General features: G+C 37.3%; 1 protein-coding gene across 1 annotated transcript in view; it reads right to left on the reverse strand.

The window, feature by feature from the left end:
- Window positions 1–15,046, reverse strand: part of LOC107555548 (plexin-A4) — a 235,272-nt gene that overhangs the window by 64,712 nt on the left and 155,514 nt on the right. The window contains exon 6 of the mRNA XM_016238372.1: window positions 70–193. Coding sequence (XP_016093858.1) covers window positions 70–193 — 124 coding nt within the window. The remainder of the gene's footprint in view (window positions 1–69; window positions 194–15,046) is intronic.

Genomic DNA, 15,046 nt, shown 5'->3' on the forward strand with positions numbered 1-15,046 from the left:
TCCTTAAGGATATTTTATGGTGTGATTACACAGACGGAACTGGGGTGAGAATTGAAAATTAGCGCTCACCATGACACTGTATTGAGACACGGAGATGTTGTTGGGGTGAACGCTGAGTCTCACACACTGCTTTATATCAGAGGCAAAACGACGAGGCTCTGACGACCGCTCGCACTTCTCCTTCCTGGTGCACCTGGAAAACAAAGACAAAAAAGAAATACGTGAGAAAGACAGCGTGTAAAAGGAAGACAAAGCATTTGATAGAATAGGGGGGGGATCAAAACAGCTGCACAAATGCGTTCAACCATCTCCCATCTGTGACCAGCACAGCATGAAGGAAAGAGAACACAAGCTTGGTTACTAGTCCAAATCCATGCATTATATTTCTGTTTCATATTTCAGGAGAGAGGGAGCAGTTACAGAGAGAAAGAAAAGACCAGTTGGTTGTGGTGACTCTATCCTGTTTCTGTTCTCTCAGCAGTGCTAAAACAACAGCGACTCTATTTGTGGAAGCAGAGCAGGCCCAAAGGGCCGAGGGACAAGCCAGCTTTGTGTTCTACCCTTAATGAAGCGTATTCATGGCTGGCGGGTTCTGCAGGTGGGGAGAAGCAGAGCTCAGAGACCCTCCCTTAGATCCAAACACCCACCACTCTGATCCGTTCACAACACTGGGTCACAGAGCCGATGAGGAGACCACCCGAACACTGTGACATCTAATCCAGACACATCAGATTACGGGACCAAGGTTAAGCACATTTAAGACTATTTTACACTAGTGACTTTTAGTTCTGACCGCTTGACTTGCAAGTTACAAACTGGTGCTAAAGAACCCAGATACTAATACAGAGTGCTGTTTTCCTGGACCCTGTGACAGTTAATTAATATAATATTTAATTATAAAATGTAATTCTAAAAATTCAGCGCTATTGAGTAGAAAATTAAACACAAATTTACTTCTAATTAAATATTAAAATAAAGTTAATATTTAAATTTAAATATAATGTATTAACAAATTATTTTATATATTCATATATTATTTATTAATAAATAAAATATTGTATGTTTTTATTTGACTTTTTTTTTTATAATTAAAAAAATATAATCAACTAAAAATACAAATTACACTGCAAGTATTTATAAGAACCAATATACTACAATATAATACAATATACCATTTTTGGGTAAAAGACCCAAAACATGTTGTAATCGTTCATAAAATATACCTGCATATGAAAGCGTGCAATTGAGTCCTACACTTAAGCATTTCAAAGTTTTTTTTGCTTGGAAAGTACAACAGTGGATAAAATAGTCTGCTCTCACTGGGTTTTTTAGCCTGTCATTCCCCTGACTAATCCAGATTGGCTTTATTCAAATCTGTGAAGCAATTAACTACGAATCAGCACAGAGTCCTTACGAGAGGGAGAGAAGTTTATAACCGATGACAGTTGTGACAGGGTTTTCTTCCACAGCAGAAAAGAAGGCGGGAGAGAGAGGTAGGACAGTGAGTGAATGAATTGAAAAGTTAAGAAGCCTAACGTGGAGAACTCTGAGAACAGAATGGGAATAATCTGCTGGTGAATGAAAGAGGAAACGAAAGAGATTTAAATGGCAACAATCATCCTCTTTCTCTGTGCTAAGCAGGTCTAAGATGTGTTTAATCAGAATGGCCTCCTTTGTAGCTCCAATCACACATCCTGAATCCCTTTTCTGTAGCTGATTTAATAAGCATGCTGTACTACGTGTTCAAACACACACACACACACACACACACACACACACACACACACACACACACACACACACACACACACTTACACTAAGTGGAAGCTATGGGTGGTGAAACATTGAACTCTAAAATGACAGAGTGTGTAGCATTCTCAGAGTGCTGTGGGAGAGACAAACTGTCTTGTGCAAGTGTCTGGATGATTTGGCGGGGCTGTGCATCCCACAGTTAGACGCACTTGTCAAAGGCCTTTAATAAAACATCACACCTAACAAGTCCCTCTCGGTCCGCACCCATTACGTAAGACTACAGGAAAGTATGTAGGCAGTGAAGCCAGTTTAAACACAGACATTATTCTTTCTCACCAATAGGGGGCGTATGAGGGTTGTCTGTTTATAATTTGGAAATTACAGGGGCTTTGACATGTTGTGGCTGAAACAAGTCAACTCAGTTTATAAGAACAGGAATATTTCTTATTTAAACGGGCTATAAAGGAGATGCCTGCTTATGGCCTGAGAGCACTGTAAAAACATTTATGAGCCTTCATTTACGAGCTTGTGTAAAAGGCCCGGAGACAAATATCAGCAGGATAAATAGCACTGTTTGTGTATCTCATACCTTTAATAAATTAAAAATGTATTGGATAAATAAAATGAGTGTGAAACTGGCCTTATGTACTTTCTTTATTCACATTTCCAGTTAAATAGTGAACAGTATTTATTTATTTCTATGTAATATTTAATTGTCCAATCAGTTCCTAATGGATAAAACCTGAAAAAAGTTTTTTTCAGAAATTTCTGTTGCATTTGGAAATATTATAAACAATATTATAAATATAAAATGTTAATATAAACAAAACAGTATATTATACATTTCATAGTAGATTTTTGTAATATAAAATCATAATACACTCTAAATTTGATACATATGACATTACAATATACTACATATTTCATATTAATATTAATACATTGCATTGTATAACTGACTTCTATTAGTTAATTATAATATATTACATTATATTATATTTGATCAAAGTTTAAAATGGGTTGCATTTCCAGTTTCAATACTTTTCTGGTGTGTATTTGTGTGTACTTCATTAATATTTCTACATGTGTGCATGTGCAGTTAAATGAGTTTATTAAAACTATCTCAGCTCTCTGCAAATGCTTTTCCATCTGATGAATTGGTGATCTCCTTGATAAGTCATCCAGCGCGCACCTGTCAACACGTGGGAGGTTTGTTTTAATACCTTATCATTAGTAAAGTAAACTGCTCTGTTAGACGACTAAGGAGTAATTTGTTTCCCTCGTTATGTAAATGCTGCCCGAACATGGAGAAATGTGGTACTTTGATGAATAATGAACAGGAAATGAAATCGCATCAAAGCGATCAGGCAGACGGGAGCGCTGGAGTGGGCACATGCAAAACACTCAGGACGGCCTCCTGGCATCTCGCCTGCCCTCTCTCTTCCTGTTCCCCTCGTGACCCTCCGTTCACTCTGCTCTCTGACACATTGACCTAAATACCATTACATCACCCATGCTAGCAGAGGAGGAAATAAACAAATAAACAACTACGCACATCGATAAATGAATAAAAACATGTAATTAGTGCATTCAAATTCATTTTACTTGCCAGTTTTGTGTTTTGATGGGGGGGGGGGGGGAGCTTGCAATGCCACCCGTCGCATTAAACCCACATTTTAATGCTTTCAGAAGAAAGCAGCTAACAGAGTCAGCCAGAAGCAGCTAAATTAATAAATTCTGTTAAAATAATAAATCCCTCAAGGAGTTTTATTCAACAGAGTTTCACTTGCTGTTCAACTAAAACTGACCATTTACCATAAGAATGAGTTCGGGCTCATAGTACCAACCTCGCTTTGCCAAGACTAATGGTTACACTTTACTTGAAGGGGTGTGCATAATACTGACATGACACCTTCATAATCATGACATGACACATGTCATGAATATGAAGGAGGTTTTATGCATGTTTATGACAACTGTCATTAAGTGTCATTCGCTCAGTCATGTAATTTTTAATGCAAAGATGACATTGTTTGAGATGTCTTTGTTATGGGCTATGATTAGGGGTAAGGGTAGGGTTAGGTCATATTGTTAGGTCATATAAATAATGTCATATTTGCATTAAAAATGACATAACTGAGCGAATGACACTTAATGACAGTTGTCATAAACATGCATAAAACCTCCTTCATATTCATGACATGTGTCATGTCATGATTATGAAGGTGTCATGTCAGTCTTATGCACACCCCTTCAAGTAAAGTGTTACCAGACTAATTTATAATAAACATGAGGAAGCACATTTCTCATGTGTGACTGAGGACAGTGGCCTAGTGGAGTTTAAAGTGTGTGAACTCCCAAGGTCTGACCAGCAGCATGAACAAAGACAGGTCTAATGGGACAAATACTACAGAAGGAGGTTTCATAAGATAGAGACTGTCTATGCTTTGAAAAGCAAACCAACACACTAATTTGAGGAGTACATGTTGGGAAGGTTACTTTGGAAATGTAATAGGTTACAGATTACAAGTTACCTTATTTAAAATCTAATAAGTAGTGTAACAATTACTTTATTGAAGTAATGTAACTGATTGCATTTGATTACTTTTCAAAACTTCTGTTTTCAACTGTTAATCAATTTCAAACATTTAAACCATGCATAAAATACTGTATCCCATGATGCAATGCGCTTGACCTGACCTTCTATTTCTAATTTGAAAAGCAGACAGAAATAAAAATTTCAGCAACAAATTTGACCTTTTTCTTTCATTCATGTCTTGAAATTAATTAAATTAAAAATGAAAAAGGATTAAATTACTTCAAGAAAGAGAGTAATGAGTAAGAGGCAGAAAAAAGCGAGAAAGGAAGAAAGAGAAATGTAAAAGCACTAAATATATCGACTTCATTAGTTTGATTTCATCAGTTTGTCATTAGCATGTGGCTAAGCTAACAACACAATACTCTAAATAAGCATATATACATTCTTTTCAGTATTAAATAAAATAGAAGTTGAGTTACAATTGCTATTTCTCTCATCTCACCCAACGCCTCAGTTTTTTGAGCTTGTTGCAGATCATTCTGTCATTGCTGCTTTAGAATCTGGCCAAAGTTACTGCAGATAACTTAGGAAGCAGAATAATTAAGATCCTACCTTTTATAATAACCTTGGAACTGGAAGTGTGTTTTAAAATGCTACCACCGCAGTCATAAGTTTTGATAGCAGAAGAAAAACACCTACCATTCCTAAGCCAATTCTACACTAAACATCTAATTGAAATTCCATTACGCGTAAAATAAAAAGCAGAGCCACAGTACTGTATTACTACTGCATTCAGCTGCTAGAAGACAGACTTTTGAACTCTAGCCAGTTCACGCTCTACATATAGTAACAATGTTAATATTACTTATGGATGAGTCAATGCATATTTGAATATGCACTTAAATACACATTCATCCTGATGGTTATCAAGCCTCCCTTTGGGACAGATTCCCAATGTTTAATAGATGAGGAGCAAGAAGAGGAAATTGAGCTAAACTATTGCCCATTTGCCAAACTGACAAACCCCGTCCAAGTTGCACAAATAGAAAATGAGATGCTTTTAAAATGCAGTGATATCCAGAGAGAAAGGGAGCAAGGGAGAGCACTGACAAAAGAATGGGCAGCCACACTGACAAATGGCAGGTTTAAATTTAGAGGCCAGATCCTCAGAGCCCCCTGCGAGAGAAGAGCCAGTCGGTCACCATCATTATGGAGTGAGCAAAGAAGAGGGATGGAAGGAAAGAGGGAGTCATGAAGCAGAGAGAAGGAAGGAGGGGAGAAGAGAGAGAGAGGAAGAGACTCGTGGAGAGTCATTACGCAGCCCAGTGGCTCTGACCCGATTATTCCCAGCAGAGACCTCGGGGCCACTGCCCCCCACTGGGCCACAAACCTCAGCTGAGTGGAAAATTAGTGTGGAGCACCCCGGGAACGACCCCAACACACTGAGGCATACTGAGACACACAAACAAACGCTTGCACAAAAAAAATCCAGGCTGCAGCACTCATGTCCAAAATATAGAATCCAATATTCATACAGCATGCGGCGGTATATAATCACAAACAAGTTTATAATACAAGTATATATTACATATATAATGCTCGTTTAGTTAATGCAGTGAATTAAATATTTTAAAAATAAATATAAGGCACTTTATCTCATTTTCTATTTGGAACTTTGGAATACAAACCAAAAAACAAGATTATTCATGACAAATTACATAATTACATAAAAGATTACATAATTTGCATTATGTAACATATTGGTTTAAAACAAAAGACTCAAAACAGAGCCAATTCGACATGCCCTGTAAGATTTCTATAATTTGATATGATTGATGATTACATAAGTCAAAATCTGCAAAGGGGTAATTAAAAGTAACAAATCATGTAAAAAATGATTGTCTTTTATAATCAAACTTTGCCTTATAGTTTACTTTCTTTTGTGGAAAACAAAAGAAGATATTTTGAAGAATGTTGGTAACCAAAATGTTTCTGTTACACCTGACTGTTACTGTGTGTTCAAAAATATCTTGGAAATCAATAGAAAACTGAAAATGTTTTAAGTAAATGATGACGGAATTGTAAGTTTTGGGTAGACTATACCTTTAATGGTTGTTTGGAAGTGTAGTCTACAAAGACTGCCATGGATCCTTGTACTTTTGGCCAACCCTATTTACTTCAACGCCAAATCTGCCTAAAAGCAGCATGACCTCAGAATCTGAGCTGCATTTCTAAACACTTTCATGTGACTTGAATGTGACTACTGCACAGCTGGAGAGACACATTACTTATCAAAGTCGCACACACCCACACAAATACACACAATTCATCTCAATGCCATAAAACCGTCAAGTTTTCCGTGACGCAGCAGCTCTCGCCTCCGAACTCGCATGCAATTTCAGGAGCTGTCAAAAACACCTCAGACTGGCTCCTTCATCTCATCTCCCTGCTGTCCCTGTTCCTCCTGGGCCAGGGGACCCATCTTACCCTGCTAATATTAAACAGATTATCAGTCTCCTCCAACACCACGTCCCCTACAGATCTGATCAAACATTGCACATATTAACACCCGATCTGTGCCTGCCTTCCGGCTGTTAGGATCCAGCTCAGAGGAACGTTTACAACTTTTTTTTTTTCTCCTTCATCTCATCTCCCTGCTGTCCCTGTTCCTCCTGGGCCAGGGGACCCATCTTACCCTGCTAATATTAAACAGATTATCAGTCTCCTCCAACACCACGTCCCCTACAGATCTGATCAAACATTGCACATATTAACACCCGATCTGTGCCTGCCTTCCGGCTGTTAGGATCCAGCTCAGAGGAACGTTTACAACTTTTTTTTTTTTTTATCTCTTGCCGTTTAGATCGAGCAGACAGATCTTTTTCCTTTCAGCTACAGGGGTCAACTGAGTTTTCAGCAGAAAGAAATACAGAACACGGAAGACCTCTAAGAATGACCGAAAAAGACAAAGGCAGAGTGGATGTGAGGACATTTAGACTCTTTGTCTTCAAAGTTATACAAAGCATTTTAAAGAGGTCACACTCAATAAGACTCCACCTAAGAAAGGAGAGTAACTTGAGAGTGTGTGTGCTATAGATAGAGCGTCTGTCCTCTATCACAAAGGGCAAACAAGCGGGTCTTCAGCCACCTGAGAGAATGATCCAACAGGTCCCGCGTGCCCAGAGGAAAAATCAATGTGCCGCTCAAATTAGAGAGAACAATCTGATCTGGTCAAACATTTATGAAAACATTTTGCTTCTGTGCCAATGCAAGGTGAATGGCAATTACAAAGAGTTTGCGGACTGGCATATCACGTTTCTGGAGCTGTTTGGAAAAGGGAAACACGCATGACATTTGAAACCTGTGTAAAATTAGGCTACGATGAACACAAGACTGTGTCTCATTCCGTATCCTACCTGTGCTGGTTCAAAACCGTACACCTGCTGTGATGAACGCAATGTTCTTTCCATAATTCACAGCGGTGTTTATTCCCACAGCTTTACAGACCTTTCAAACACTTGGAAAATCATGAAAAGGAAATTTTTCACAAGATAAATTTAGAAGCACATTCTAACAGCACTTTTTTAGTTGCTATGTCACACTGTGACAGGAAGTTTCTATTGTTAAAAGAGCTCAGAAAGGTTATTGTAAACCTCAAATATAATTTTTGTAAAACTTGTGGTAAGAAGTTTGATTTACTTGAGTGATTTTGTTGTAATTATTTATTTAAATCAATGGATTAATTGAGTCTTTTGTGCAGTACACTAAGTAACTAACGTTAAAGATTGATACATACTGTAACATGCTCGTTTTTTGTTAATGTAACTTAATGCATTATTTAACATTAATGGGACTTTATTGTATATGTATAAATATTGGTACCACTATTTTACGGTGTCCTTGTTACACAAATTACATGTGCTTACTATTATAATAACAATAAATTATTCATAATTACATGCAGGTAACCATAAGACAAACCCTAACCATATAGTAAGTACATGTAGTTAATTAATAGTACTCAGTACATAAATGTATAATTACACTGTAACACCTTAAAATAAAGTGTAACCAAAATATTATTAGAATTGAATAACAGTTTGTTCAGTGGTGTATATATTACCATTAGTATTTTATAATAAAAAAGTAAATTAATAAAATAAACAAAATTTGGTCATTCTTATGTTGGTGTCACTCCAAAATGTATGACTGACTTTGAATTTCTTTTCACTTCTGGAAAGCAGACAGTAGTGCGGTTTGGAACGACATGACAGTAATACATAATGACAGAATTTTCATTTTTCCTTGAACTATTCCTTTAACTTCCTCCACATCTATTTCCTGTCTTTTCAATCAATGCCTGCACGCTTTCTCTCTTTCTCTCTCAGGTGTGTCTGTCTCCATGTCTAGTTCACGCTCTGTCACACCAGGACAGGCCACCCCGCTTGCTGTCTTCTACCCCCTCTCCCCTTTGCCTTCTCTCTCTCTGTGTCTCCTGCTCTTTCTCTGGTGACAGCATGGTGACAGTGAGGAATAGGTTGAGTCGTGTAGGACTGCCTGCTCTCTGAGAGATCTCACTGACAGTCGTGAGTGTGGCTGTAGTTCTGTCCTGATGCTTCCGTCACTTTTGGAGCATGTTCCTTTCTCTCAGCCAGCCGCAAACTCCTCCTCCCGGCTCTTCAGGAGTTCAGCACCAGGGGCGGCAGAGCCGGTCCTGCTCCCCCAGGGAGACGCCACTCTCTGCTGGGCACAGAGGGTGCCGTGCGTGTTTTGGGTCCAAAACAACTCAGGACTGACTTGACAGGCCCAGGTGGAATGCACTAAGAATAAATTGCGCCTGCTGATAGTACCATTTATTTGCATGTGCAGTCTACATCATTTTAGAAATGCCATATGCAAAAGTGCTTACTTTTGCACTACTACTTTTTACTTTTTAACTACTTAGCAGGTCATGTTAAAAAAAAAAAAAAAGCCCAGCACTGACAAAATTTCTTATGTTCAACTTGTTGAATAAAATTTCTATTACAATTATGTCAATTTGATTTCACGGTTAAAGGCAGGTGCACAGAAGTGTATGCTGCATTGAAGCTGTAAATTTTTTTCAGCTTATAAAAGTGAATTTTGCTAGGAATCAAACCCATAATCTTGAAATTGCTAGTGCCATGCTCTACTGTTTGAGTTTAAAAATGTAATTTTAAAATGTAATCAGTTTAAAATTTAGAAAATTATTTAACAATGTTAAAAAAAAATAATAAAATGTTTAAAAATGCAATTTTTAAAATCGAGCCTGATCTCATGACGAAAACGTACCAGTGTGAACTTTTTTGCAACATGCGAAATACATAGCGCCATGTACACTTTGTGACATATTCGATATGAAATGTCCACTGAGTGGTGCTAAAAGCAGTTTTTTCCCCGGAACAGATGAACGTACATATGGTGTGTTTTATGTGACGTTGGTTTTGTATGCGTCACCACAGTTCTGACTTGAAATGTCCATTGAGTGGCGCTATAACTAATATTCTGTGATGTTTTAAAATAACGTACCATCTGCACTACACCTAAACCTACCCGATAGTATGAACAAAAGTGAATGTGATGTAAAAACGCAACCGCAAGCATGCTATTTTAGCTTGTTTTTCGATCTCTCATCTTTGAGCTCTTTCATCGTGAGTCGTGTTTTTCATGGGATTTGTACTCAAGGATTCCGCATCCTAAGCCCAGTTCTGTGCCGGCTGAGCTACCGAGCAAGCTTGTTACGTCCGGAAAGCAAAACATATGGAGCTGTAGTCATTACCGAAAACGATTGCAAGTGCTCGCTGTTTTACCATCTCTAGTGTTTATTTCTGTTGGAAACTGCAGTGATATGTACTTATTGGTACGTATTTTGCGTTTTGCGAAAAATTTCCAACAAGGACATTTTTGTCATGAGATCAGGTTGTAAAAATCATTACTCACATGTTTTTTGTAATGTAAGTATTATTGTTAAAGGTTTAACGTTTTTACCTGATACCTGATTTTGAAAAATAAAAAAAACAAAAGAATACATTTAAAATACAAAATTAACAAACAAACAAATAAATAAATGAAAAAAAAACCCTAGTCACTTTGGGATGCAATCTGTAAAGTGTGTTCCTGAAGGACGCCATGGCTATTACAGTTTTAAACAATGATCTCATCTCTCATAAAGCCTCAGTAACAAGCTGTCAAAGATACTGATGGATAGAGACATATTGATATTCTTGATATGGCTCAAAATAATATCCATCTCATACCCATCCTAATAAAGATACATAAAGATATTATAATGGAGTGTGAATTTGCATCTCTGTCAATCTGCTCCAGTCTCAGCCTGACAGCCTTCTACGAAAAGAGAGACACAAATCTGACAGACTTATTTTCCTTGTCTTAATTATGATTTACAGCCTATCTGTCTCCAAGCCATTCCAAAGCATCACAATCGCTGCTCATTTACACCCTATGCAAAATGACTCCCTGCAAAACATTCTGGCAATGTTTCCAAGACATTTGTAAAGAAGTCAGGGGAGTTATTCATGGCAGCCCTTGGGAACTAGTGCGATCATCAAGGATGGATGTAATGTTGTTAAACTGTGGTGAATACGTTTTCCACTCAATCTGGGATTATAAAATTAAATGAATACTATAGACTCCACAGATTGACAGAATGCAAACATCCTTCATTCACAAAATACTATGCTGATTGCAACAGCATTTTTTCACTTATTTATTTTACTTGTTCCCTAATTCAATTTTTATAAATAAATAAGTATAAAAATGTATTCATTTTGTGTGGGTATAGAATATACAACAATACTAATGGTCTTTTCTCACATTAAAAAACCCTCCCTCTTCTCTCAAACATGAACAAACGATCCTCTCCAAGTCAAAGGGGCAGAGAGGGTTCAGATGGGAAAAAATGAAAGCCTTAACAAGTAAACAAACCGCTTTATAAATTACACATCTGAACATTTAAGCTTGGGGAGCGCCCTCCCCCTCTCCTAGAGTTATTGATTTTTGCCTCTCTGGTCCTGTTTTCCAAGACTAACAGACTCTTCTGGAGATCTTCTGGGTAAACAGAAGTCTGGAGCAGGCGGCTTTGCTCCTGTGTTGACAGCGAGAGGGAAGGTTATCTGAAGGTTGATTGGAAACAACAAACTTGCAGAGAGGTTCTTAAACTAAACAGCATCTCACAGATATTTGTCTTTTCTCCCTTGCTATCCAATCAGACAGTCTCATAGCTATAAAATATATTTAAAAGGTATTGTTGTCGCCTAAGATTTGTCTTATAACTCACATTCAGATGAAAGATACATGGAGGCCATTTTGGCCCTGGCCATTTTGTATTCAGATTTATTTATTTCTCACCTCCTCACCACAAGTGAATCCTGCCTTTTAAGTCAATTAGTTGTATGTTTTAATGCCCATTGCATTTAAAGTTTCAAGGAATCTGGGGGTCTGGGGTTTTTTGAGGTTATCCGGTCTAAAAACTGAAGGTCAGAGCCAAGCATCCTGAGACTTAGTTAATGCATTGTTAATTTAGTGACACTCAATCTTCCCAAGTGGATTATACACACACACAAATGGACCCCCCCTGACCCTTAACCCCTCTGCTCCATTTTCCCCAAGATCAATAGTAGTGTGAGTTGAGCAAATAAGCCCAGCCATCCATCCATGCCTTCTGCGTGTTGTTTTCCTTCTCTCTCTAGTGATTGTGTGGAACTCTGTTGACTTTTGCATCCCTCTTGAGGACTGGAGTGATCTGTCTCATCACAGAGTCCTGTTCTTTAGCAGTCTAGATTACTATATTTATGCTCTGCTGGCCAACATATTGCCCTCACTTAACACAAAACAGCCTCTGAAACTGTTGCTTTGTGCCATTAGACTGTTTCATGCTATTTCATGTGTTGGGAGAGTCATGAGAGAAACAGAGACAGGAAAAAGAGCTAACGACTTCCTTGAGTGATCTGAACAAACCTCTAACCCTGGTGTTAAACTGGTGCCTCAGAGGTTTCCTTACAGACATGAATGGTACCTAAAATGTCCTGTTTCTAAGCCATCATACTTGAATTTTGTGCTGAACACTGTTAATGTTGTTTTTTTTTTAGCAAAAACACACAAAAACTATTTATTTCCATAAATAGCCATATATTACTCTTTATGTTCCTCTATAGAAATCCATGGGTAACTATGGTAACTGGGATTCTCTCCGCAGAGGAAGAGTAATTGTATGAGTTAGCAGAGGCAGTGTTACGGTCTAGTAAGATGAGCAAAATTAGGCAATTATTAATAATTCCAGTTCTCGTTAAAACATTTTTAAATGAATTATTTTTAGCTTTTACTTTGTTGTGGTTTCTGACATCTTGAAAAATACATGCAAATTAGAGTTTTTCACTTATTTGAATCCAGTTTCTTACATGAACTTTAAACAACAAACAGCTCACAAAAGTGCTTTATTGAGACGAGTGTTATTTTAGTATTTTATATAACTAGTAAATATAATATTAAAATAATTAATATAATAGTATTTAATATTTTGAATTAGCCTTTTTGCATTTTAATTTTAATTTTAGTTTGAGTTTTAGTAATTGCATGTGCTTTTGTCATTTTTATTGTTTATTTTATTTATTTGTAATTTTAGTACTTTAGATTTATTTTGTCAGTTAAGGCAACATTTGTAATTTGTAAACTTTTCAATTAATGTTTTTATTTTATTTTAGGGTTATTCCGTGTCGAATTAACACAATTTTGGAAGCCTCCCCAGCTGAAATTTGTAATTTTTGAGAAAGATAAACATGCGTAGTGATGAAAGCCAAAATATAAAATTTCACAAATGTATATTTCCTGGTTATTCCACTATTTTGTAGAAGTGGGTAAAAATGACAATTTTCACCTGAGATTTGGAGCCAATTTACAGGGGTGTAAAAATTACTTTAGACGCTAGCTGCATTATTTTTTATTTTTACACACAGATTGGTAGGTCTATTTGTAAAATCTGCTGACTTTAGCAATCTCTGTTTCATTAAATGCTAATATTGATGGTTCAAAATTAGCAAAAAGCACATCTTGTGTTTTTTACCTCAAATTTGCATGCCTATAACTCAAAAAGTATTAAAGATATCTTTAATATCTTTTTAGATTCTGGTTTTTAACCAACTTTCCTTTTGGTATCTTTGTTTTAAAGTACCTAAATGGTTCAATCCCAGAGATATGGTGATCTTAATGCAGCTCCATGAGTAAATTGGCAAATTGTACACATTTTCAGTGGTCAAAAACCAAATGTGGGTCATTTTGCATACAGCTGATACTTTTTTTTCTTTTAAAGAGGAATATCTGAAGAACAAATAATGTATCTCGTGATTTTCTATCAACACAATTGCCTAGAACATACCCATTTGAGCGCCATAAATATTATACATTTCATGCCTGTAACTTTAAAAGTATTCAAGATATTTTAATATCCTTCTAGATTCTCATTCGTAATGAACTTTCCTTTTGAAATTCTTAATTTTCAAAAGGCCCCATATAGTTCATTGCCATAGATATGGGGATTTCAAAGCAGCTCCATATTCAAATTGTTGAATTTTACCCATTTTAAATGTAATATTTTTGCTTTCATCACTATATGTGTTTGTCTTTCTAAAGATAGTCTTTTCTAAAAATAGAAAGACTATAGAATAGAATGAACCTTAGATAGACAGAGAGAGACGGACAGACAAATCTCTCAAACTCTCTGAAATGAACAGGGTGAAAAGTGTAGTCCATCTGATCTCTGCACTTCTCTGTTGATCTGTTTACAGTACCTTTCATTTCTCATTAAAAAGACAACCATACAGTTGCTGTATGACAGAGAATCTCTTTGCGGCATATCAGTGTTAAGATATGCTGCTTTAAGCATCATAACCTATGAACAACAGGTAGATTACAGCAGACAAATGGGGGGAGCACTGGCAGAAGTCATGCCTGGTGTGAGAGAGTCCTCTCTGGACAGGACTCGAGTTACAGGGACCCTGGTTAAGTATGCAGAGGAGGAGAGGATGGGAAAGGTAAACTCCAGGGCAATCAATCACCCGGGGACCCAGGGAGGCCAGGTCGGATTGCCTGACTCCATCAGAGAGTGTTGCTGTTCACTTTCTCTGGGCATGAGGCCATGGGAGAGGAGAGAGAGAATGAGGGAGTGCTATGAGAAAGTAATGAAAAACACAGGAGGGACAAATAGAATGGGGATATGAAAAATGCAGAGACAAAAGAGTCCAAAATAAGAAGCGACACAGGGCCTGAATGGAAGCAAGGGTTGGCCTCTGCAGATGCAGCCGTACTGATTGTGTTGCCAACCAACATAAAGACCTCCTGCGAGTGCTGGCCCTTCTACCACCTGAGGCTAAACAACAAACTGCTGCTGTTTTTATTAGCATTGTGTCCCGTGTACACTTGACACTGTTTCTGCTGCCAGAGGACAGAGAGAAATGACAGAGTGAAGGAGAGAAAGAGGCAGCTCTCTCTCTAGCTGCACAGGTTTCAATCACAAATGACCTCCTTCCTTCATGGACAGTCATGGCAAGTTGATCAGCCTGCTCCTGCAGTGCGAATACAGGACTCGATACAAAACTATAACATCATTCTCAGCGGCAAAATAAATAAATAAATAAAAAATATAACAAATAGGACAAAATTCAAATTGTATTAAAACACAATCTAATTTGCAGAAACACTGCACATCTGCCTTCAACTGCAGCT

Source organism: Sinocyclocheilus grahami, unplaced genomic scaffold (genome assembly GCF_001515645.1).
Source record: "Sinocyclocheilus grahami isolate Dianchi unplaced genomic scaffold, SAMN03320097.WGS_v1.1 scaffold537.1, whole genome shotgun sequence".
NCBI classification, from domain to species: Eukaryota; Metazoa; Chordata; class Actinopteri; order Cypriniformes; family Cyprinidae; genus Sinocyclocheilus; species Sinocyclocheilus grahami.